General features: G+C 40.1%; 1 protein-coding gene across 4 annotated transcripts; it reads right to left on the bottom strand.

The window, feature by feature from the left end:
- Positions 1–879: 879 nt before the first annotated feature.
- LOC115785240 (E3 ubiquitin-protein ligase RBBP6) lies at positions 880–24,793 on the bottom strand. 4 transcript variants are annotated; one of them, XM_030736760.1, is made up of 20 exons: positions 24,627–24,793; positions 24,232–24,359; positions 22,000–22,087; positions 18,524–18,572; positions 15,828–15,872; positions 15,637–15,725; positions 15,377–15,473; positions 14,649–14,791; positions 11,281–11,453; positions 10,363–10,466; positions 10,023–10,193; positions 9,019–9,170; positions 8,381–8,480; positions 8,219–8,294; positions 7,960–8,005; positions 7,529–7,864; positions 7,285–7,422; positions 4,458–6,575; positions 3,025–3,136; positions 880–2,677 (listed from the first exon to the last, which is right to left on the bottom strand). In XM_030736760.1, the coding sequence occupies exons 2-20, from the start codon at positions 24,296–24,298 to the stop codon at positions 1,418–1,420; spliced, it is 5,364 nt and encodes a 1,787-aa protein (XP_030592620.1). In that variant the 5' UTR covers positions 24,299–24,359; positions 24,627–24,793; the 3' UTR covers positions 880–1,417. The 4 variants fall into 4 exon arrangements, with proteins under 4 accessions (XP_030592620.1, XP_030592619.1, XP_030592618.1 ...); XM_030736759.1 differs by having other exon boundaries at positions 14,649–14,788; positions 24,232–24,793; XM_030736758.1 differs by having other exon boundaries at positions 7,960–8,002; positions 24,232–24,793.

Raw genomic sequence — 24,793 nt, forward strand, 5'->3', positions numbered from 1 at the left:
AGCAGGGGTTGCCCAGCAGAAATGAGAATATTTTATGAGACGTAAAATCAGTGTAGAAAATACAGGGAAAGTTTTCAGGATCATGTTATGCTACTTTCTATATTTTGGATGCAAATACAATATTGTATTTTGTACAATTTTTTAAAAGCGTGAGTTCATTATTATTTTGCCATCTCTTTATAGTGTGGTGGTTTACACGTTCACCTAGCAAGCAAACGATTCCCTGGTTCAGGCCCAGGAGACACCAGTTCCTTTGGGGATTGTTTCTGGAAGGACTCTCCAGGACTAAAAGAAATCTGCGACATCAAGCCAGCACAGCTACCTGCTGTGGTGTTCCCCTGTGAATGAGGGAGCAGCTGAAAGTAACTTTATTAGTTATTATTTTTCAGATAAACTGCATTATTATAGATAAAATAATCAGCAGCATGACAGGAAGAGTGAAAGGAAAAGTTTACAACAGGGATCCTCAAATCCAGGCCTCAAGGGCCGGTGTCTTGCATGTTTTAGATGTATCCCTGATCCAACACACCTGATTCAAATGGCTAAATTACCTCCTCAGTATGCAGTCAAGTTCTCCAGAGTCCTGCTAATGACTTCTATATTTGACTCAGGTGTGTTGGATCAGGGACACATCTAAAACCTGCAGGACACTGGACCTCGAGGCCTGGTAGGATGTATTGTTTGGAGACAGTGGTGCTGATAAAAAGGCTGGAGGTCTGATCTCTAATAATGCAATTTAGCTGCCAAATAATGACTAAAGCTTTAAAGTAAAAATAGAATACAAAGATATAAAAACAAACATGATTTTAGGAATGTTTTTAAATATTTATTTCCCTCAAAACAGGAAAAACGTAACTTTCCTCTGGTAAGGTATTCGTCTATCAAGCAGTTTTTATATTAGACATATAAAAAAAAAAAAAAGAATGAGAAAAACAAAATACAACACAGGTTAAATCCTGTCTGTTTTAAATTAATCTTTTTTCAGCATCCCTGTGCGAGCCAAGTCAAATTACAGACTATTCAAAATGTAAGATTTCTATCATACATGCTATATAACATAGCAGGTTCAGGTCATGAATCATAACTGCTGGCAGTCCTAAGTTGTAAACAAGTACAAAAATCCTTCAACTCAAAATAATTCAAGAGCTTTAAGGTTTGAAATGTGATTTCAGTCACATTCAGGCTTAGATTTTATATAAAGTGCCATTTCTTTACAATTTTATACGAGCATTATTAATGCTATAAATTAATTACAAAGATCTTAAAGTGATACAAAACCTATCAGGGTCAAAAAATAAAACAAAAGCAAAAAATAAATCTAGGCACCTTTTGGTCAGAGAAAGTAAAATATCATTCAAGTAAATATAACTATTTCCATCACAGTCTAGGTGGCACATGCGAGCAGAGCTCAGTGGTTTTATTTTGGTTTCCACCTGCCGCCCCCCTCTCCTCCAGTCTCCTCGTCTGTGCCCTCTCTGCTTTTCTTTGACTTCTTGTGTTTGTGTTTCTTCAGCTCTCCTTCCTGCAGCCGCTCCGGGGTGGCCTCTCGCTTCTCTTTTTTCTGCCGCGTTTGTTTTTTCTCTTTTTCTGTCCCCTTGTCGTCTTTGCTGTTCCCCTGGCTTGGTGATGAGCCGACGCTGCTGCTTTGGCTGCTGAGCATCTCCCCTTCCTCCAGCTCCCTCCCTCCCTCCCGCTTGCCCTCTCCGCCCACATTGGTCTCATCCTCCCACCAACTACCTCCTCCCTGCCCAGCTGGCATCTCTCGATTTTCTCTCTCTCCTTTGCCGTGTTTTACCAATTTATCAGCCTTGTTTGGTTTCCACTCTCCTTTTCCTACTTTGCTGTTTTTGCCCTGCATTAACCCCACATTAGGGGATTCCCTTTGAGGGTATCTAGAAGATTCAAAGGGGAGCAGGTCTCTCCCTTTACTATAGCTGTGGGAGAGGGAAGGCTGGGAGTGGTGTGTCCCTGGAGCTTTGTCTTTATTTCGGTCACTCCATGATGGATCTTGGTGATTACTGTGGTAGTGGAAATAGTCTTTATCTTTATATTTGAGATTCAATGACAGGTCTCTTTGTGTTTTATATGCATTTTGATTAGCCAGCTCAGGAGCTCTGCTTATTGTGCTGCTTTCCCTGTTTCTGAAACTGGTGAATTTCCCACTGGGACATGATGAACTCTTGTTGCTACCCTGGCTGCCCCCATGCCGCCGCTCTCTCCTCTCTGCATCTTGCGATGTTGAGAAGGAGTAAAAATGAGAGGAGGTGGGGACAGTTCTAGTTGGCGATGAGGCAACGCACTTTCGCTCTTGGTCCCTGTCTCTCCCACTCCCTTCCTCTCTTATTCGTTCTTTTGACCTTTTGCTGTCTTGTTGTCTCTCCCTCTCCCTCCCTCTCTCTTGGTTCCTCTGCCTCTGCCTCTCTTTTCTCATCTCCCTGTCTGCGCCTGCAGACACGTTGGTTTCAACTCTGTCTTTGCCACTAGAGGGAGCCACACTTCTGTATGACCAGGACCAAGCAGAATTTCTCTCTTTCTCCCTGTGCCTCTCTCTCCGTTGGTCCTCGTCACCCTCTGCTTTGTTGTTGGTCGCTGATGGCTGAGGCAGAGTCACAAAAACACTGTCAGTGTGAACTCTGGTCTTTCCCTCATCTTCAGTCTCGCATTTTGATCGGGGCACCTGGGAAATAAAAGCAAAAATAAAATGTGACTCAGATGTCATGACTTTTCTGTTTTCTTGCCTGCTAAACAGGATGAACCACCTACATCAAGAAAACAGTGGTAAAAAAAAAAAAAAAAAAAATTACAGATATTAGCACACAGATACTCTATTATACAAACGCTTTATTTCTTTTTTGGACAAGTCACGGTATAACACAAGTGATGCACAAGTTGACCCAAAGTGAGGTCAAGAAGTAGCTTAAAAAATTTTAAGCAGGTAGAGCAGGTAATGTGACTGCAAACATTTATTTTTATTTCTTTGCTGTTCCACACATTTAAAACCCCCTGGTGGTCGGACATGCACACCTGATTTTGTACCAGCTCCTTCCATCTGTCCTGGGTGTATTTCTTCAGCGTTTTCACCTCTGTCCTTTTCTCTTGAGTCTCTGTTCCTTCACAGCTGCCCACCACAGATGTGCTGTTGTATTTAACACAGACACACACACACAAATTAAACATTACAGATAATCTAGGAGAAAAAAGACACACAGCTGCAACACTAGATCTCTTCAATCCTTAAATGTGCCCTAGGACGTTCTTCAGTCTTTGTAGATCCCTGCAGAGAAAATCATTCTCTGTGTTGTATGGGTTAGGAGCATTGGGCAGCCACCCTGTGGAGACAAACTCCAGATAGAAGTCTCAATCAAGGGCATGAGGAAAATTAACCTAGCATGTTTTGATAGTGGGCAAAATCTGAGATCGATCCAGAAATAAACTTGTGCAAGTGTGTGAATGTTAGACAAGACGCTTGCTGTGAAGCAGCGATAAACAAGTAGCAACTGCCAGGAACAATAAAAAAACAAACTGATAAGACTGCAGTATCTGTGCAGTTCTGACAAGAAAATATTTTCCCACCTGTCAAAGATCAATCCTGCGCATTATGTGCTTAAATTTGAGGTAAAAGTCAATTTATTAGTTAACTGTCAGAAATTGAAAGGGCAATCATTTATAAAAGCTATATTAATCTATTTCTGTAAATTTGAAGCTAAAATGTCAAATGTCTCTGCTTCCACTTTCTCCCGTGCAAGGAATGCTCTCACTTTGTTTTGGAACAGTTTAAACTGAATATGCAAAAAGAAGACAGACAGTATGAAAACATCACTGAGGACTCTGGAAGACTGTGATGAACACTTTAATGTATTTGAACACTTTTATGATTTTCACAATGTCATAACAGACCAATGTGAAAGCACTACCTGCCAAATTCAACATCCCTGTATTGTGTGTCTTACAACCCCCCCCCCCCCCCCCCAAAAAAAAAAAACTAAAGCTGATACCTCATTAATTATCATCATCATCACTTAACCCAATGAAAAGTGCAGATGTTAAACACTTGTTTAACCAAACCAACAGCTGGTGTTGTGGCTCTGATTGTGAGTTGGAAAAAAAAAATCAAACTGGGCACATCTGTGGCTGCCAGACAAAGCAAAGTGGTTACAGTATGAGCTCATATTTGTGCACTCATCAACTCTGTGCTTTTTTGTTTCTACTGTCAGAATTTATAAATAACACTTTGCTGCTAATATATATAATGTTGAAACCACACTGATTGACAATAACAACCTGTTGTGTTGGTAATGCACTTTGATCTAGACTTTGAGAAGCCCAATCATATTTTATTATCAGGTCAGTCAATAAAAACAGTGTTTATTAATCGAAACGCTTCCTAGAAAAGAAATCTAATAAAAAGAAAGAATAAAGTGCAGACAGCTGGGAGAAAGAAGCAGTAACACTCTGACCTGCCATCATCCAGCCTGGGGTAAGGTGCGTCTTGGTGGCCCTCATTGCACCTTGGTGAGCTGATCATCACTGTATCTTCATCTCTCATCCTCATCTTGACACTTTCCATCAGCCCCTCCCTCCATGTTTTTCCCCCGTTTTCTTGCTCCTTCTGCGACGCTCCCATCTCTCGGTCTCTGTCATCATCTCTCACCCTCTCTTCTTCCTCTTTTCCCGTCACACTCTCCTCCACTCCTGTGAGCGCGCAGTGCCATAAGTCTACGTCCTCCTCCTCTTTATCATCTTTTCTTTCTACAGTGTTTTCTTCTTCCTCTCCTGGAATCTTCTCCCCCATCTCTCCATTGTCAACGCTGAAGGTAAATTTGTCCCATGTCAGTCTTGTTTCTCCTTCACCTTGTTTTAGTTTGTCTTCGGACCAACCACGCTGGTTTCTGCTAAATTCTTTTTCATTTACTTCATGTGTGTTGACCTTCTCCTCCTCATCATCTCTATTTTCAGTGTAGTTTATATTTCCCTGTGATTTCCCTGTAATTTTCTCTGAAAAGTTGAGTTTTCCAGTGTTTCCCTCTTTCCTTTTGCCATCCAGGTTGATGTTGATGCTTATCTTCTTCTGTGGCTTCACCTTCATCCCTTCCTCCCAGATGTCTTTCCTTGTGAGAGGTGATGTTTTCTTCTCCAATTTCTTCTCTGTTTTTTGCTTCTCTCTGTCAAGTGGTTTCAGAAATTCACTCAAATGGTTTTCAGGCTCCTCTGCTGTTTTAGTTTTCATCTGTCTGCTGCTTTGCAGACTACTCTCTCTTTTATTCTTCTCCAGATCCTCCCCCTTTCTTTTCCTGTTCTTCTCTGATCTACAGTCAGACGTTTTGCTGCCTCCAGGGCTTTCTTCTTGCTCTTTATCCATCCCATCTGGCTCTTTGCTGGGCTTTCCTTTGTGCTGTCTCTCCCTCTCTTTAGAGTATAAATTTTTGCTTCTTTTCCAGCTATCCACTCTTTCTAAATTGCTTTCTATGAATTTACTTTCACAATCTTTCTCCAAAGGTTGGTTTTGTTTCGGGACAGGTTGGTCTGTTTCTAAGGCAGTGCTGATGGTTGCTTTGTCCTGTATTTGAGTGCCATCCTTGCTGGCCTGTGTTCCACTGTTGTGCCTCTTCTTGTACTTTCTGCTCTCATGTGTACAGTTTGCAACATCAGGGGGTGATGACTCCTGTCTTTTTTCTTCAAATTTCTTCTCCTTTTCTTCAGGTTTCAAGGGACTAGAGTTCTCCAATTTTTTCAATTGCTTGTTGTCTATATTCGGTCCTTGCGGTTTCATTTTCTCATTACTCTTTGTAAGTGTGACTGGTTTATGTCTTGACTTTTCACTGTGCCTCTCAGGAAATGTTGTCAGCAAAGCTCTGTCTTCAGATGGTGTGGAACGACCATCGCTGGAAGACTGAGACGGAGGGGATCGGCTGTCACTGGCCTTATAAGACAGAGAGGAACTGCTGTCACTGCATGACTGAGACAGCGTGGAGCGACTGCTACTTGAAGAATGAGATGGAGGAGAACGGCTGTCACTGGACAACTCCGATGAGGGGGAGCAGCCATCTATTTCGGCAGGGCGTCCACCTTGTGGTTGGAAGCAAGAATCAGAGCTGATGTGTGATTGCTTTCTGCTTCCTTCTGTGCTCACCCACTGAGGAGGAGGTGGAGGAGGAGGAAGACTGTGGAAGGGAATAGGCAACTGGTGGAACTGGCTAAAGCTGCTGAAATATTTCTCATACCACTCTTTGTACTCCTTCTTCCACTGCAGCTCTCTGTCCAGCTCCAGGGTGCTTTTTTGACTTGTATACGTGTTTCTGGAAACACTGTCCTCTGAGTGTGCTGCTTCCCTGCCTGAGCGTTCTGCCCGCCTCCTGGAGTGGTTGTTGCTTGAAGATATTCTCTTGCTATGATGGCGGCTGTGATGGTGGTCCTTTCTGCCTGAAGGAGCCTTGGACCTGGATTGATAATGCCTTCGAGGTGAAGATGATGAGGATGGTGTAGGAGAGCATGAGCGCTTGTAACCGTAGGAATAAGAGCAGGGCTGGCGAGAGTGTGTATGAAGGTTTTTGTGATGAGAGTAGGGAGAATGGTGCCTGAAAAAGAAGAAGAAAAAAAAAAAAGAGTTCAGTTTTCCCTGTATGTAAAACAGATAGTGTTTGTTTGGTGTGCCTTATCAGGCGGCTGTGGAAGAGCAGTGCAACCACTATTCAGAAGGTTGCTGGTTTGATTCCAGGCTCCTCAAGTGTGCACACTTAAGTATCTTTGGGCAAGATACTGAACCATTGGATGCATCCACTGGAGTGTGAATGTGATTGCTAGACAAGGCAAAAAGGAGCGTATGAATGTTTGTATGATTAGGTGAATGAGGCTTGTCATAAAAAGCACTGTGTGCTCAGTGAGAGTGGAAAAGTCCATTTACCATTTTTCATTCAGATTTTATTTTAACTTCAAATTTCAACATTTTCCCATGTCTATCGAACAATTACGAACAGCAGTCATTATCTTAGCATGAAGGCTGGAAATGGGCTAGCCTGGCTACATTACCAGCACAAATAAAGTTTGATAGTTAACATGTTTTCTATGACTTATTTTACCCAACAAATGTGACATTAATTTTTCTGGTTTTTAACATAGCCAAGCTAGTTTCTTTCTTTCTTTTTTTGCTCTGTATTTGCCCTGTATGTTTTTAGCGTAATCAGTAATCAGTTACTGTCAATTCTGAAAATTTCCATTTCAGAATGGTGCAAAACAACACATGCAAAATAATGTAAATAACATTTCTGTAAAACGGACACAAAATACCTTGATCTACTTCTGGAGCGAGAGCGAGAGCGAGATATAGAGCGACTTGAAGAGCGAGAGTAGGAGCAAGAGGCCTTGGCTCTCGAAGACTTTGAATGGGAAGAGGAGTGTCTGGAGTTGGATGCTCTATGAGGTGACCTGAGTGACAAAAAGTGACGTACAGAAAGACATAATTTTTGTTCACTTCATTGAGTACATTATGCTTGAAGGAGGTGCAGACTATATTATATTAAATTTCTTTTACCTGTCCTTTTTCTTTCTCTGATACATGTACCACTCTTGGGGGATGAGGCAAGGGATAGAGGAGGAAGTGGTGGCAGTGGTAGAGGAGCAAAGGGAAGGGATGGGGGCACCCTGGGGGGCTGGAAGGGTCCAGATGGGTGAGGCAGGTGGGTATCTAGGAGGGTAAGTGCTTGGGGACTGTTGAGCTGATAAGTATGTGTGAAAAAGTGGGGAGGGAAAAAGAGGTGGTAGAGTAGTTGAATATGTAGAAGAGGATGATGTGGAGGAGATGGTAGAAAGCTGCTGGGTGTTTGATTCAGTCTTGCCTCCAGAAGGGCAAGCTGAGGAGGAAGAAGAACTGTAGGGAAGATACGAGAAGGAAAAAAAATATCAGTTTTGAAAATGTAGCAAGAGTCAAATACAGACCTCTACCCAGAAACACACACAACTGACCTCTCCAAGCTGACTGATGGTTCAGGGTATACTGGGGTTGGACCTGCTGATTCAAAGGAAAAAGTGTTTTTGTCATTACTTCCTGGTTTTAACAGCATTACTGCCATGTAAATGGTAAATAGACTAGTTCTTATATAGCGCTTTTCTACAATAGCTGAGCACTTAAAGTGCTTTATACAACATGTTTTATGTCCCTAAACATAAAGTAAACAGTAGGGAAAAGATTATGACACACTGATGACATTTATTAGCTGCTCACCTGAGGAGGCGTGCTGTTGATTATCTTGACTCACATTTACTGGCTGAGGCTTCTCTGCCACTAGAGTATGGTTATCCTAAACAGACACAAACATCACAAGATTTCATTAAAAAATTTTTTACTAGTGAGTGCGAATGTGTGATACTATGTGAATGTCCTCACCGGAGTTAACGGCTGTGACGGCGCATCAGTCGGGTCTTTGTTTGAAAACTTAACAGATGAAGCACTCGTAGAGTCATCGCATGTCTTTCCTTCAGTCTCGCTGAGTGAATACATCACAGCAGTACAACACAAACACAATCATTCAAATTCTTCCTATTTTTACTCTTTAGCAACACTGAAAAGCTGTAGTTACAGTGTAATTACTTGAAAAGGTTCTTTCTAACAAAGAAGGTTTTATCTTTAAAATAGCTGGAGCTGCTCTTTGATTTCAAATCAGAAACACAGTAGTAGAATTTATGGTTTATTGTTAGAAAACTAGCTTTACTTCATTGTCAGGCAATTTTAGGAGCTACCAAACAGCTTTAAGTGTGTTACTGCTACCCTCTGGCTGGAGTGGGACAAATCCTTAAATCCCAGGACAGCTTGGTTAAGGTTAGATTTGTGATTTGAGGAAAACATTCTTGAAATGGAAGAAATGCACAGTGAATGACAATTACAATGCCAAATCATCTGAAAAGCAACCTCAAAGCTATTTTGTAACTTTGTAAAATGTAAACATCCTCAAATATGATGATCTTCTTCCACAATATTGATGTACAGCATACCCATGTAAAATCACAGTATAACATTTTACATACTTCTCACATAGCTCTAGCTGGCTTTGTAGAGGCTGGAGGGATGTGCCTGCTGTGTCATTATCAGAGGCAGGGTCTGTTGTTGCAGGAGGAACCCCAGTCCCCTGAGGCAGCAGTGGTGTGTTTGCAGCCTGTGGCTCATCTAGGAGAGAGTCCTGAAGAGGCGACACACCAAGACAATGTTGTAGAGATCAGATTCCAGTGGAACAAACAAGAAAACATTTTAGTGCTAAGGAACAAGGATGGACCAATATCAGTCTAATATGGACTCAAAAAAACTAAATGAGTATTAGTGAATATTTGTGACTAATTTATGGGCTGATCTATTCAATTAAATTCTATTAAATTTGATGTTTTTCACACTGGTTGCTAGAAGAAGAGATAACTTAAGGAGGAAGCTAATAACAAAGGGCGAGTTTAGACATATTTCACACTTGCTGTACCAGTAGCAAACAAAGATTCCTTAGGTCACAGTAAATTTGTAACTTTACCACAAAAAGATCTTAACTGAGTTGAGTCCTCATCAGCACTCTCACTCTTTATATTTTGTCAGGTTAAACACCTTTTGGATGGCTTTTATTATTCTTATATGAACATAAGTGCAATAAAACATAATAAGCTGTTGTGAACTTTATTACTATTATTTTCTCAACATTTTTTTCTTTATGTGGTAAGGTGCTCTAAATAGATAGCCAAAGCCAAGGTGTCTATCAGTATGAGGCCTGAAAAAGTTGGATTAGTGCTCCTTATTAGGGAAAACTTTCAGCCAAGCTATTAAAATAAACAATTTAAAAAGGACAAAAAAGCAATAAAGTATAGGCATATTTCTTATTTGGGGAAATACAGAACATGATGTTTAAAACGTGCCACTTTTAGAGAAAGAGAACTATTGCTGAGACCAAGCAAAAGTCTCATCCTGAAAAGAAAACAGTAATTATTCTCTTTGCTAGGTTTTTTTTTTTTTTTCCTGCCTGCCACCATATGAAACACATTATTAAAAAGGTCACCTGCTGGCTGTGAGATGACTGCTGAGGCTTCTGTGGCTGGCTCTGCATAGGGAGAGGGGGCGGGGTAGGGACAGGCGTTGGTGTTGGAGTTAAATTTTGAGATTGGGAGGTGGCGGATCTCCATCTCCCGCTTTTGGCATAGCCTTGCTCTTTCTTAAAATTGTTGACAGTCTATGGTGAGAGAAAAACAAGTGGAGAACAAGGGGAATACGGTCACTGAATCTTCTGGTGAGACGCCACACATCAACGATGTAACTTTGCCTCTTGAAAAAGAAATCATTGTTACAAACCTACCAAACACTTGTATGAATATATACTTATTATCAATCTGTCAATTCACCTGTCTGAGAAATTTATTGGCTATCAAGGTGTCAGGAGAGACCTCTGACTGGTCACAGATAGGACAGATATGGTACTCTGATTCCAGCAAGGCAGTGCGAATACCTGAGTGAGAGAAAAGAAGGGGTCAAATGTAAAGACTAAAGAGCAACTAGAGCACCATTTATTGTACAAAATCACACATTCCTACATTCTGAATCAGTGTCATGCTTTCAGTATGGAGAGTCTTGGTTGTGCCTGTTTGAAATTGTGTATGCGCTCATGTTTATGCCACTTTTGGTAGGCAATATTTGCATATTTCTTTTATATCTGTGACATACTTTAACTGGTTCTATAATTTTCTAATTAAGTTGTTCAAATCGGTTCATAATTCTTATGGACAGAATTTCTAGGCATAGCCAAGTTGCAGAAGGCTATCGCCTTGGTGGCCTCAGAATCTCATCTCTGCTTTTTTGCAGATGAGGTCCTGTTGGCTTCATCAGGTGGTGGCCTCCAAAGGGTGGCTGGTTTCTCCCTTATAAACAGGGTGAAGAGTGCAGTCATTCGGGAGGGGCTCAGAGTAGAGCCACTACTCCTCCACATTGAAAGGAGCCGGTTGAGGTGGTTCACGCATCTGACTAGTATGCCTCCTGGACACCTCTTGGGTAAGTTGTTCTGGGCATGTCCTTCTGGGAGGAGGCCCTGGGGTAAACCAAGGACATGCTATAAAGATTATATTTCTCAGCTGGCTTGGGAATGCCTTAGTGTTTACCCGGATAAGCTTCCTAAGTTTCTCTGTTTAGGTTGCAGCCCCCACGACCCGGGGAAAAAGACGGATGGATAGAGTTGGCAAAAACTGGATATCAGGTTCAGGTTATTAGTTGTTAATGTAGACCATATGTACATTAAGTTTGTTTTGCTGTGTATAGTAGATACTCACATTCATCACAGTAGCTGTTTCCACAGCAGGGTATGACCACAGCATCGGTCAGCAGTTCGTTACAGATCAGACAGAGGAGTTCGCTTGGTATGGGATCATCCTCATGTTCAGACTCGGGCTGCTCGTTTGGAAGGAAGGGAGGTTTCTCTTTCTTGCCAATAGCGTACGCCACACTATGGACAGACATCAGTACAAGCACGTTTTCCTTTATTTATGGTTTTTAATGCTTTTAACTAGTTGATTTAACTAGATTGACTTCAAATGGGTACTTTTAAGGGAAGGTTGGTATTTTGACATTTGACTTGAAAACTGGCTACTAATAAGCCCAAACAGACTGATGAGTCTATAAATTATTTTTGTATGTATGAAAATTCCACTACTGAGGTCATAGAATATCTACCAATCACTCAACAGACTTCTGCAGGTCTCTCAATGGGTGGGGGTTCCTGGCAGCTTCACATTCAATTTTCCACTTATAAACATTTCCACAACACAAATTAAAATATGAATATAAACATATCTTGTCAGTTCAGGGTAATTAACATTAATTTCAATATATTATACATGTTAAAATAACAATATGACACTTGGATATAGTTTAGGTGCATAGTATAAGGATAAACAAAAGTGCCATTTGACCAGTCAAATATTAGTTCATTCTGGGCTCTTGCACCTGTTGAGGCATAATATTCCCTATTAGTCCAAATCATGTCCCATATAGTTTCCCTCTCCTGTCCATCTTGCCCAATGTCCTCCAGCCTATGTAACATAGATTCATAAGATGAAATTTCCACCATGGCATCGGTCCATTCTTTCATCGTTGGGGGTAAAGTTGATTTCCATTGTTCCAAAATTATCCTAGAGGCTGTAATCAATCCAACCATAATCACAAAAGTCTTTTTTTTTTTAAAGGTACATTTGCCATTTGTGTTCTATCTCCTAACAGACACACTGCGGGCGTCAGTGGGACCACTACACCTGTCCAATTGCTCAACATATCCACCACTTTAACCCAGAAGGGTTTAACCAGTTTGCAGTCCCATATACAGTGTATCACAAAAGTGAGTACACCCCTCACATGTCTGCATATATTTAAGTATATCTTTTCATGGGACAACACTGACAAAATGACACTGTGACACAATGAAAAGTAGTCTGTGTGCAGCTTATATAACAGTCTTCATGTAGAGCAACAATTCGTCTTTTAAGATCCTCAGAGAGTTCTTTGCCATGTTGGAACTTTCAGTGACCAGTATGAGAGAGTGTGAGAGCTGTACTACAAAACTGAACACACCTGCTCCCTATGCACACCTGAGACCTAGTAACACTAACGAGTCCCATGACATTTTGGAGGGGAAATGACAAGCAGTGCTCAATTTGGACATTTACGGGTGTAGTCTCGTAAGGGTGTACTCACTTTTGTTGCGGCTGGTTAATGGCTGTATATTGAGTTATTTTGAGGGAAGAATAAATTTACACTGTTATATAAGCTGCACACAGACTACATTTCATTGTGTCAAAGTGTCATTTTGTCAGTGTTGTCCCACGAAAAGATATACTTAAATATCTGCAGAAATGTGAGGGGTGTACTCACTTTTGTGATACACTGTACAGTGTAGGAAAGTTCCTACTTCTGATTTACATCTCCAACATATATTATCCAACATCAATTTCATTCTATGTAGTCTTAGCAGGGTGTGATAATATCTATCACCTATCTCACCTCTCTAACGTGTTTTCCACAATCTGCCAAAATCCTTAACCACTGCTCCCTTCCTATATTTAGTCCCAAATCTTTTTTGCCACAACAGTTTAATATTTGTAGATTCCTCATTACTTGAAAGTTTAATCAAAAACCTTGAGGCTGTGATTTGTTCTTGTGGTAAGTTCAGATAATCTAGGATTGGGTTCTCAGAGTCAATTTGAATTCTGGATTTCACACTGTTTCTGATTTGTAAATATTTCCAAAAGTGATGTTTCCCCTCCAATTTATATTAACTTTTTATTTCTTCAAATGTTTTAAGTGCCTTTGACAGCAGCTGATTTAACAGCCCTGCTAATGACTGCATTTAATGCAGTTTTACAATGTTTACAGAATAATTTGAACATTTAGCTTTTCTCAACAAACTTTCAATTTGTTTAAGTATTATTGGGGACTAATAAATCCACAGTATTTTATTGTGATCCCTTCAACCAACAACAGTAAATGCTATATTAAAGACAGAAAAACTCAGAACATGACAAGAAGACAGATACACTCACCATGACCTTTATTAGATAAACCTGTTCGACTGCTCATTACTGCAAATATCTCATGTCCAGATGCTTAAACGCAACTCAATGCAATTAGTCACATAGACATTTACAGGCCAAACTGCTGAAGTTCAAAGTGAGCACCAGAATGTGGAAGAAAGGTGATTCAAGTGACTTTGAACATGGCATGATGCCATGGTGCCAGATGGGCTGATCTGAGTATTTCAGAAACTGCTGATCAGCTGGGATTTTCCCCCACAACTATCTGTAAGGTTTACACTTGTTACAGCTGAGGTACGCATAAGAGCATCTCTGAATTCATAGCACATCACACCTTGAATCACATGGGTTACAGCAGCAGAAGACTACACTGGGTGCCACTCCTGTCAGTTAAAAACAGAAAACTGAGGCTACATTTTCACATGAGCTCAACAAAATTGGACAACAGGAGATTGGAAAAACATTGCCTGGTCTGATAAGTGGGGGATATTTTCTTAGCATAACTTGGGCCCCTTTATGCTAAGTGAGCATAGTTTAAGTATTGCTAATTTGCTGAGTATTGTTGCCGACCATGTTCTGCACTAACTGTGTGGTGCTATCATGTCAACAAACCTCTGAGGAATGTTTCCAGCACCTTGTTGAATCTATGATACGAAGAATTAAGGCAATTCTGAAGGTAAACCTGGTCCAACCTGGTACTAGCAAGATGTACGTAAGAAGGTGGCCAGTGGGTGTACAAAACAATAAAAGAAAAAAGTGTCCCTCACACAAACTAATCCAATAAAAGTAATGTTAGACAAGGTACAGCAGACTATTCTTGACTATATTACTGTAGCTGAACTTGTGTGGAAGAAGCTGATAATCATAGTTGTGATACTGGGGGTCTGGCATGGATAGGTTGCTTACTAGTAAACCCCTCAGGAAAGCTGCTTCCCCCTATTCACCCTTATGCAAAGCTCTGCTAACCAGCTGCTGAATGCAGCCTTGCGCAGGTAATATCAATCTGTATGTCTAAGTCTTAGCAAAAGTGTAAATATTTTTTTTCTCCAGCTGTCAAACTATTCTTTTAAGTCAAAAGAAACAGTTTATTAATGCACACACAGTAATATACTCACGCGTCTATGGCAGGGATTGCATAGCGGCCACAGTTGGTCAGCTTGGCGCCTTTCATGTTGGGATCATCCACCTCAACCATGAAGGAACGTGGGATGCCGGTGCTCTTCTTTATCCTCAGCGGTACCTCATTATTTTTATCCTGCTGTCCAAAACACATCTACATTTATTTCTAGACAAGTGCTCATTGCAAGAGTAGATTCCTGCCTCATGTTTTCAATTGATCCTCTGGCTGAAACAAGACATTTTAGCTCCCTTATCTTCTGCTCCTCACAAACAGAAGATTTGAACAGCATTCGGGTGGAGCTTTTGTGCTAACAGTCAGAGCTGTGTGCCCGAGATGACCATATTATATTATATCATCATGGTATATCCACTCTCACTGACATCATACAGAGCCAAGAGTAGAAAGAAATGTTGAAAACCAAAGCATTTAGAGCAGTTTGAAGTTTGAGCTTTGGAACTTGCACATACAGTATGCTGATCTCATTATCTGGAACTTTGGCCATGTTTAATGTGTTGTCTATATATGAGGCAAAATAAGGCATAATAGATATCTAAAGTACATGTACGCACATGCCAACACTACCAGCACACAAATAAATTATGCATTTCTGCATTCCACTAATAAAGTGGATACGTGTATGTAACTGTAAAAATAGACTAATCGGCCAAGTTTATTTTGAAAATCAAGTTGCTGATTCACTTAAGGGACACGTTATGTCCTTACCCCCTTAGCAGGACAGTTCCTGATGTGGTGTCCTGGATTTCCACAGCGATAACAGGTGTAGTTCACAGAAAGGGCATTGCTGGGCTTTGTGTTTACACTGGAGAGACAAAGAGACGAAGAACAGGAAGAGGCGAGGGACAAAAAGGTGAAATGTAAAAAGAACATTAAACAATAAAGAAGGAAGAGGTACAGAAGAGATATGAACACACGAGGACAGTTTAAGAGATGGAAACTTGACAGCATTAGGATCCATAACTCACTTCATGGAGTCGTAGGCGGACTGATTTATCATAGCTTTGATTTTATCCTCCTCTGACACATCTGCATCAACCAGGTTAGCCATCTGCATCTAAATGCAGATGCAAAGATGTCAGGTCAGAACGGTATTTAACTTGAACTGAAGCACATAATCCAAGATAAATGTGTATAACAAATAGAAAAGAGCATGTACCTTGGAGAAAAAGGACAAGGCCCTATTAGAACTGTAGTCATCCATCTGTTAGAATTAAACACAAAACAAGTTTCAGAAAAGTAACCATGAGAGCTGCCTCTGTTACACAGCTTAGGAACAAAGATTAAAAATCTTATATCTAAAAATTTATGAAAATAAAACTTGGTTTTACAAACAAGCACAGATTGTGCTACAATCTTAAAACTATTACCCCAGTTTTAGAAGTGCTTTCCTGTGTAACGTGATTTACCATAAAATTTGCACCAGCATCCATCTGTGGATTTTCATACATTGTGGATAATCAATGCCAGCACATCCATATAACTCACACTGCATCCTTCAAAACTCTTACATTTAAAATGAAGGAGAAACTTTACAATGCAACCCGGGACGCCGGCCTGTCCAGGCAATTAAGCTAATGCCTAACATTAGCTTAATTGCCAACTGTTTCCTATTGCTTGAGTTTTTTAATTATTGTTTTAACAGCTATTCATATTGTCTTCCTCTGCTGTGCTGGAACAGAGGAGCACAGAAAGACTCCAAAACTACATGTGTGACAGAGACCGTGAGTGGTTTGACAGAAAAAGCCGCCTGCTGTTTGGCAGGTCAGAGCACATTTGGTCTAGAGGCCTTTGAATGGAAATACTATAGAAACGCGCAATGCCCCAAGAGGATTAATCCTATCAGCTTTACCACCTGGAAGTTGAGACTTTGACCAGATTGTCTCTGATTGTTGTGGAAAGTTTTGTGCTCCATTCGAGGTGAGCTGTAACAACTTTGGTAAACCTTCAACCATATGCAGGTCAGTATTTTCATTTGTAAAAATATTTGGTTCACAGGTCAGAAAGCTTGGTAAATAAGCCAAGTTAGATGAAACACCCCTGAACTGAGCTTTGAGCTAAAGACACTACCATACAGAGAAATTAAATACATTGTTACAAAGACACCAGCATGGGAGTATCCTCATTCCTTAAAAAAAAGATTAATAGCATTCACAAAAAAACAGCACACACACAGTACGAAACATCTGTTATTCTTTTCTCTCTCTCTGATAACATTCTTTAAGCCCATCAGCAGTAACAATTTATACTCAGATGGTTACATTATTATACAGGGGCTGTTAATGGCATGTGTTGTGTCTACTAATCTTTATCCAAACTACTAATCTACTAATCTTTATCTGAAAATCCAAATTCACGGACTACTACTTAAAGTGTAACATCCAGCTAAAAGTCACTAGTTAAACCTCAAAGTTAGGGTTGCATTTAAATGGCAGCGTGCTACAGTCCAGAGGCAAACCAGCAAGAAACACTTCCTGACAGAACAATGTGATATTGTTAATGGGAATGCCAGGTCAGGTCTTTTTGGTCTGCATCTCTCTCCCTCTGCATATTGTACCAGTTACCCAATTTGAGGAGTCCAATATAAAATGGGTGGAGTAGCCCTATAAGCTTATTAAATGACCAAAGTGATTCCAGTGTTTGCTTCAGTTTACTCTGTCTTTTCTCCCAAGGAGAACCGTCCACCAAAGTTTTCTGACAGTCAAAAAAGAAATGTGTAACAGCATCACTCTCCACAGTGAATAAACATATACTCAATACATAACCCAATTTTGTACAAATGACTTTATTGTTTAAAAAAAAATAAGACAAAATTATAATGTCTGTGTGGTCCAAGAGACTCAAAAAACTAAGAAGAGTGGCAAACACTTCTCCTACTGAGAAACCAAAGAGAGAAATAAGGTCAGTGCACACCAATTCAGACTGCAGCAAGTGAGTTTTACCACTTTTAACTGTATCACACACCAGACCTCACTACAAAATTTATGAATAAAATAGCAACAATGCACAACTCTGTTTCCTGAGAAAGGTTCTTGCAGTAGATCAGAGAATAAGCCTTTTTAAGGTTGTATCTTTAGCAGTAGATGATTGCATTTATTATTTAAGCTCCTGTGACATTATATGCCTACACAACTTAAATTTCTGCATAAATCTGCATATTTCTACACTTGAATGTGTCATTTTGATTACACTGCACAGTAGATCAAACTAGTAATTTAAATTATTGTGGTTCTAAGTTGATCATTGATGATTTACAATATTTTATAATAACTTGCAATTTTACAGCAGCCTAATAAACTAGTACTATATAGCACTTGTCCAGCGGTGATGGAATTTAGACAATAAAAAGTGCTAAAGTGGCTTGTGACGAGACACTACTGGGCAGTGCCAGCATCATAAAACAGTTGGGTTTATCAGCTGTGAATAGCTGGCCTGCATGATAATGTTTGACCCACCCGAGCAGCTCCACCTCTCACAGACAGACACTGAACAATCTTCAACAATAGACACTAACTGGTGACACAGCAGCTTGAAAACTTAACAGCTGAGAAGATTTATTTAAAATAAAGTGAGCACATACCACCTGTTTAATTGCAAACCTCCCTTCTTTTTCATTTACAGTTAGTTAACTTCAAACACTGTAAAATACAAACACTGAGATTATTACAGCTTTAGATCTAGAACTAATTTTTCTCAATCAAATAGCACAATGCACTTCACATGTATTTTGTGTATTATTTTCTGCTGTGAAATGCTGCATGGCATTTTAAAAGACACAATCTTTTTATATAAAAAAAAAAGTGTGTTTTGTGGAGATGAAGGCGCAGTGCTGTGGGATTTGGTTTGGCTACATACTGCTCTGCTGGCTCCAAAGGCGTGGTGAAGCTGGACCTCTGATTGCTCACTGAAACAGAAAACAAAACCATTTTTAACCAGAATTCCTCTGTTCTTTTATTCAAAAAAAGAAAAAAAAAAAGTGCACACAAAGCCAATATCAGGCTTCAAGAGGATCAAGAGGATATCTTCCTGAGATGGCTTTAACAGTATGAATCCTTTGCCTTTCCATACACAGCATTCCCTGCAGAGCTGCACAGCAGGAACAGTACCACACAGACAGAATTGTATATCAAGTAGAACAACTTTGAAAGCTGTCTACTTGATTTGCCTACTTACACTACTGAAGCTTCACAAAAAAACAAACAGGCCTAAAAACAAACAGAGCAGAACTATGGAGTTTGTCCCCTGTGATTACACTGGAAACACCCCAGGAAGGCAGTTCTTACTGTCCACTACATGAAAAGGGCAATTTCTGAAACTCCAGCATATTTGATTGCTCATATGGAAACCTGTTTATATCTTAAAAAGGCTGAAGGTTTTGTGTCCTGAGATAATTTAATTGGGAGGACTCTTAATGCACTCAGACACATAATTTAAAGAAGAACGGACACAAAGGTATAGGACTGGCTAAAGGTCAGTTCTTGTTTTGTTTAGATGTGAAGAGAACAGAAAACAGTGAATCCTCTCAGAGTTCAGGGTTCTTCCTGCTTTCTGCAGTCAATCCTTGGTGTGGATTTCAGAGGTGGAAAGCCAGATTTATATTGTTAAACTTACATACAACCCTCATTCCAAAAAAGTTTGGATGCTGTGTAAAATGTAACAACAAAACAGAATACAGTGGCTTACAAAGGATTTAAAGTCTATATTTAATTGAAAATATAACAAATGAAAGTCCTGAGTCACCCTTCATTTCTTTACATTTTGCTTGGAAAATGGGAAATAGATGGAGTGATTTACTGAAACGTGCCAAAATAGATGGAAATACAGTACAAGGCAAAAACATTTTGTACAATTCTAACACGCTTGAAAGTCAATATTTATTCTCGTTATTCTTCAACACAGCCTGAACTCTCTTTGGCAGCTTTCTTCTCATTTCTTTCAGTACTCTTCAGGAATAGTTCTCCAGGCTTCTTGAAGGACATTCAAAGCTCTTCTTTGCATGTTGGCTGCCTTTTGTTCTGTTCTCTGTCAAGAAGCTCACACATTGCTTCAGTGATGTTGAGGTCCAGGTTCTGGGGAGGACAATTCCTGACTGAAAGTGTTCCATTATGTGGTTTTCTATCCAGGTATGTTTTTACTGCATCGGCAGTATGTTGGGGATCATAGTCGTGTTGAAAAATGAAGTTGCTGCCCTTGAATGCCCTCCATTTAGTACTGCATGGTAGATCTAAATCAAATGGTACTCCACTGCGGTCATAATTCCTCGCTTCGGTTAACAACAGATGGATCAGCTGAAGAGCCAGATGCATCTCTCAGGTCCTGTGTGAGCTCTTTGCTGGAGTTTTTCCTGTTTCTTAAGGACATGACTTTCAGATACTGTTCATCTGCTGTAGATAGTTTTTCAGACCTGTCACTTCTTTTGTCCTCCACTTGTCCAGTTTCCTCAACTTTTTTTAAGGACACAGTGCACAGCATGCTGACATATGCCAAGGTTTTTGGCAAATAGCTCTTTGGAAATCACCTTGTTGGTGCAAAAATACTATTTTCTGCCCGTCAAACTGTGTCATCTTTGGTATTTTTCATGGATTAAACTAAAGAAATGGGAACAAATTATGTGTTTTGTCACAGGCTGCGAGCAACAAAGTGCCTAAAGAGACAATTTAAAATTGGTTCTTTGACAAGTTGTCTGTTATGTGTGGACAAAACTCTGACTCTTCCCTCGAGTGAGGTGTTTAAGCTTGAATGATTCACAGGTCAGTGCTAAGTAGCTTAAACAAACAAACAAAAAAACAGGTGCAACCACTGGATAAAAAATGAGTGAAAAAGCAGCCAATGTCCAAAGAAAAACCTTGAAAGACCTTCAAAAACCTGGAGGACTGTTGCTCAAGACCACTTAAAAAAAAAAAAAAAATGCCAAGAAAGTCTTGGTCCTTGAAAAGAAAATATAAAGAAATGTGGGGTGACTCAAGATTTTACACAGTACAATCTGAAATGAGAACACTGAGAAATGTAATTATTTTGTTTGGAAAATATATGCCTATTTTGAATTAACTGACAGCAAAATGTTCACAAAGTTAGAACAGGCTGCATCCCGTCTTCTTTTAGTGTTTGGGAGCATTTAACCTGCATTTGTGGATGCAGCAGGGAACTACATTCTCTGACAATGGTTTGGTTTTCATGACCACATGCAGTCAGTTCTACTCCCTTGTATAGTGATTTCACCAGATTATCTAAATCTGTTAATGACATTACTTACAGAAGGTGATGAAATCCCTGAAGTCTTCGCAATTTTATGTTGAGAAACACTATTATTAAATTGCTCAAGCAGTCTTTCCCTGAGTAGTCAACACCTCACAATCCTTACTTCAGAGTCTCTTTATAGTCTGAGCTAGTGCTCATTAATTTATCTTTCACAACTTCTTCAACAAGCACACTGATGGCATCAAATTCAAAATGGATATTTCTTTTTCTGTAAAACTTTCCAAAATTATATATATGTTCGTACCATTTTCAATTTTAAAAACATTTGATTTGAATGATCACTGGATTCTGTTTTTATTTACATTTTAAAAGATGTCCAAGCTGTTGTTTGGAAACAGGGTTAGAAATGACAGACTTATTGTTTGAGGATAAATGAGACAGCTCGTGCAGGCAGAGAGCTCATTTTCTGCTTTTAATCTTGTCTGCAGTGTTACGCCACTCTTTAGCCCTCATTCCTCTCCACCAGTCTACAGGGTGCTGACAGGGCTAGTCACGTGATCGCCAGTCTGTTCCAGCGAGGTCCTGCTTTCCAAGCATAAAACCCACAACACTGCTGGCTTTCCTGCGTAAGCCTGACCAATATCCGGGTAACCACGAAGTTTGTCACAGTGTAGTTTCCTCAGAGTATTTTATCTTGATCATGTTATGCAAAACCCTGTAAAATGAAACTTCCTCTACCTGCAAACCTGTGCTGCTCAAAACCAACCTTATGAGCAAGAGTAATGACTGCTCTTACAAATTATTAATTTATTAATTACATTTTCCAGTTGTCTGCATCCACTATTAGCTCATCATTTCATAAACCACAGCATTAGTGTGCAGAAGCTTCCACCATCGCTGGTAAACTGACAAAATTAAAACATGCCAACCAATATTTTGTATAATTTTCTTTTATGTCAACTGAACTGAATCTTGGCTCTTTTGAGAAATCCTCTTACAGTGACATTACAAAATTAAAAGTAAACCTTTGAATTCCAGGTTGTAGCTTTCTCAGGCAGGGCAGAGCCTTTGCTATGGCAGGGACTAATAACAGTGCAGGAATTCAGCTACCAACCCCAAAAATATACACTCACTTGTTGTGGGTCTTGGTGCTCGAGATAGGGATCCTCCTGACGATGACTGAGGAACCTCTGGGGATCACACTATCACTGTCAGTGTACTCTGAGAGAGAGAAATGAATAGTTAAGTGAGGCTTTTAAAGATTAACGATTAGCTCTCCAGAAATCATTTGAACTGGAATTAAAAAAAAAAAAAAAAAAAAAAAAAAAAAAAACAAACTGTTAAAGAACACAAGATTAGCTCTCAGCTTGTCTGAAAAGAAAAAAATGCACTCTTCATTGACTGTCAGAGAGTATTTGGCACGGTCTTGAAATATGCTGCCCATACTTCCAAACACCTTCACCCATCTTACCAGCTCTGATTTCCCCACCCAGCAACCTTGGCTATAGGAGCAAATTAAGGGTCAAAGAAAACTACTAGTTATAGGAGCAGAAGAACTGGTGGAAATGGTCCCGGGTCACTATCGCAGATCAGCCTCTATTTGTCACAAACTGGCATGAGGTTTACAACAAATTGAGAGACCACCCAAGAAGTTTATATAAATAAAATATGATTTATTACAGATATAAAACAGAAATGTCAGAGAAGGTTGCTGTCAGATGGAGTAGAAAGTGGGGGGGGGTGGGGGGGGGGGGGGCATGACACATTTCAAAAGCAAATAAGCTGGATTTGTGGGTTTCATCTATATAAACTTGCATAAATAAATCAACTCTCAAAATAACTGCTGGTGAACGAGATTTTTGCCTACAAATGAATCAAAATGTGCAACTCTGATAAATGCAGAAATCACGCATGTTTATGAGAACATTTCATATTCAGGTTTTTTGTTTGCTTGTTTTTATTTGCATTTCTTCATCGGCATTTTTGAGTGCTCACAACTTCATAAAGCCATGAAAAGCACAAGTTCTTCTATGACCAACATTAAACCTCAAATAACATGGGACAGGTTTAGCAGCAAATTGCACTAATTTAACATCTAAGATGTAAAGTAACAGAATCATGCATTGGTACACCCTGGAAGTTTTATCTGTTTTCAGACAATTTAATTTATTTATACCTGAGTGCTTTCACACATACAAACTCTGATGGACGCACTGGGGACAACTCAGAATTCATTACCTTTCCCAAGGATGCTTCAGCATGTGGACTGAAGAAGTCAGGGATTGGTTTACTGACCTTCTGATTGGTAGGCAACTTGCTCTACCACCCCAAAAACAGTTAAATGTTTCAATGAGCATGGATTACTTATCTTTAACCCTCATGTATAATATTCACAGCAAAACTGCTCCATTATACTTTTGTGATCCCCTCCTCATGGTTACAGTACCCACAGACGTGATTTATCATATGTCACTCCTATTGTTAAAAAACAAGGACAAGATACTGTGCCATAAAACTTTGGAACAAACCACCTTTCTTGATTCATGTTTTAGTCCATGATATTTCTGTGATATATACTGGAATGAAAGAAATAATAATAAAAAAAGCAATCAATTAATGAAAGTCCTTATTTTTACCTATACTTTGATACCAGGCTCATCTTCTAGCAGTGATTCCTTTTGTGCCAAAATCATTTTAGAATACAGTAGCACCCAGGTGGGAGGCACTGTCTGCTTTGTTATGTAAAGAACCTATGGATACTTCCTAAAGAGGCAGACTTCAAATTTACAGTCTGGAAATTTACTTTCTGAACAATCAAAAGTTAAGGAAACGTCAACACTTTATGGTCTTCAGAAATCCACAACCACCGCTACATCATGCACCACTCCAATTCAGGTGCTCAGTCTATGATGGATTAAAAAAAAGTTTTGTTCATGCTCCCAGTATTTGTCAGCAGATACCCTAATTATTCCTCGACGTGCGTGCATCTGGGAGCGCTTAACCGTATGGTCATGGCTAAAGAGGCGCTCCTGTCCCACCTTTGCTATTTTTAACCCACGCTTCCCCTGAGACTCGCACATGCACCGACCGACAGGGCTGACCGACTACCACCATCAGGCCGCATGTTTAAGAGCATGAGGCAGAGGTAAAAGCGGCAGGCAGGAATGTGACGCATTCATTAGACCTCTTTGTCCTGGCTTGGCTTTTCTGACCCCCCCACGTTAAACCTGAAAGAGGTGACGCAATCCTTACCTCTGTCTCCAGACAGCTGTGAAACCCGAACCACGTGCTTTTCTACAAAGTTGAAGCCGTTGATCTGCCAGTTTAAAACACCCTCTTATCAGTGCACACTCATGTTTTATTACCTTCTTTGGTCTGCGCATTTGTGATCTGCAGGTCGCAGTCCCCGGCTCGGAGCTTCTCCTTGCCCATGATGTGCCTCTTCAGCTCATTCAACGTGATGCGCTGGCCATCAAAAACCACCGTGTCGTAGCTGAGTTTGGAGGAGAATTTATAATGAATGTGAGACATGATGAAAAGCAGCAAAAAAAACCACCACCCCCCCTTAATCCTAGGGTGTCTAAAAACCGACAGCTGACAGCTTTTCTGCGATGCCAGAAAACCTGAACTGTGGTAGTTGCTATGGTAGTACAAAGTTAGCTAGCTGGCGCTAGCAGCCGGTGCACCGAGCGACAGCAATGGTTCAGCGCTAACAGGCTCAAGCGTTAATTAACAAGTGCCTGATAAAAGTGGCTTTTACGGGATGACATGTCCCGGCGTGGTCTCTGACAGCGGTAAAAATTCAAATTAGGGAGCCTTCAGTCGGTTTCGAGTCTATTTTGAACTTTTTTTTTGCGGTAACGTTGCTCTCAATCCCGAAGAGTCGCTGACAGAAACCACCAGCTGTTTCCACCAGCAACGGCTCGT

The sequence above is a fragment of the Archocentrus centrarchus genome, chromosome 8, assembly GCF_007364275.1.
Source record: "Archocentrus centrarchus isolate MPI-CPG fArcCen1 chromosome 8, fArcCen1, whole genome shotgun sequence".
Lineage (NCBI taxonomy): Eukaryota > Metazoa > Chordata > Actinopteri > Cichliformes > Cichlidae > Archocentrus > Archocentrus centrarchus.

Coding starts and splice junctions, on each gene's coding strand:
- LOC115785240 (XM_030736757.1), bottom strand. CDS start 24,397: ATGTCTCACATTCATTATAAATTCTCCTCCAAACTCAGCTACGACACG. Junction 9,171..10,022: donor AGTCATCTCACAGCCAGCAG/GTGACCTTTTTA, acceptor TCGCCTCTTCAG/GACTCTCTCCTAGATGAGCC. Junction 8,295..8,380: donor CGTCACAGCCGTTAACTCCG/GTGAGGACATTC, acceptor GTGTCTGTTTAG/GATAACCATACTCTAGTGGC.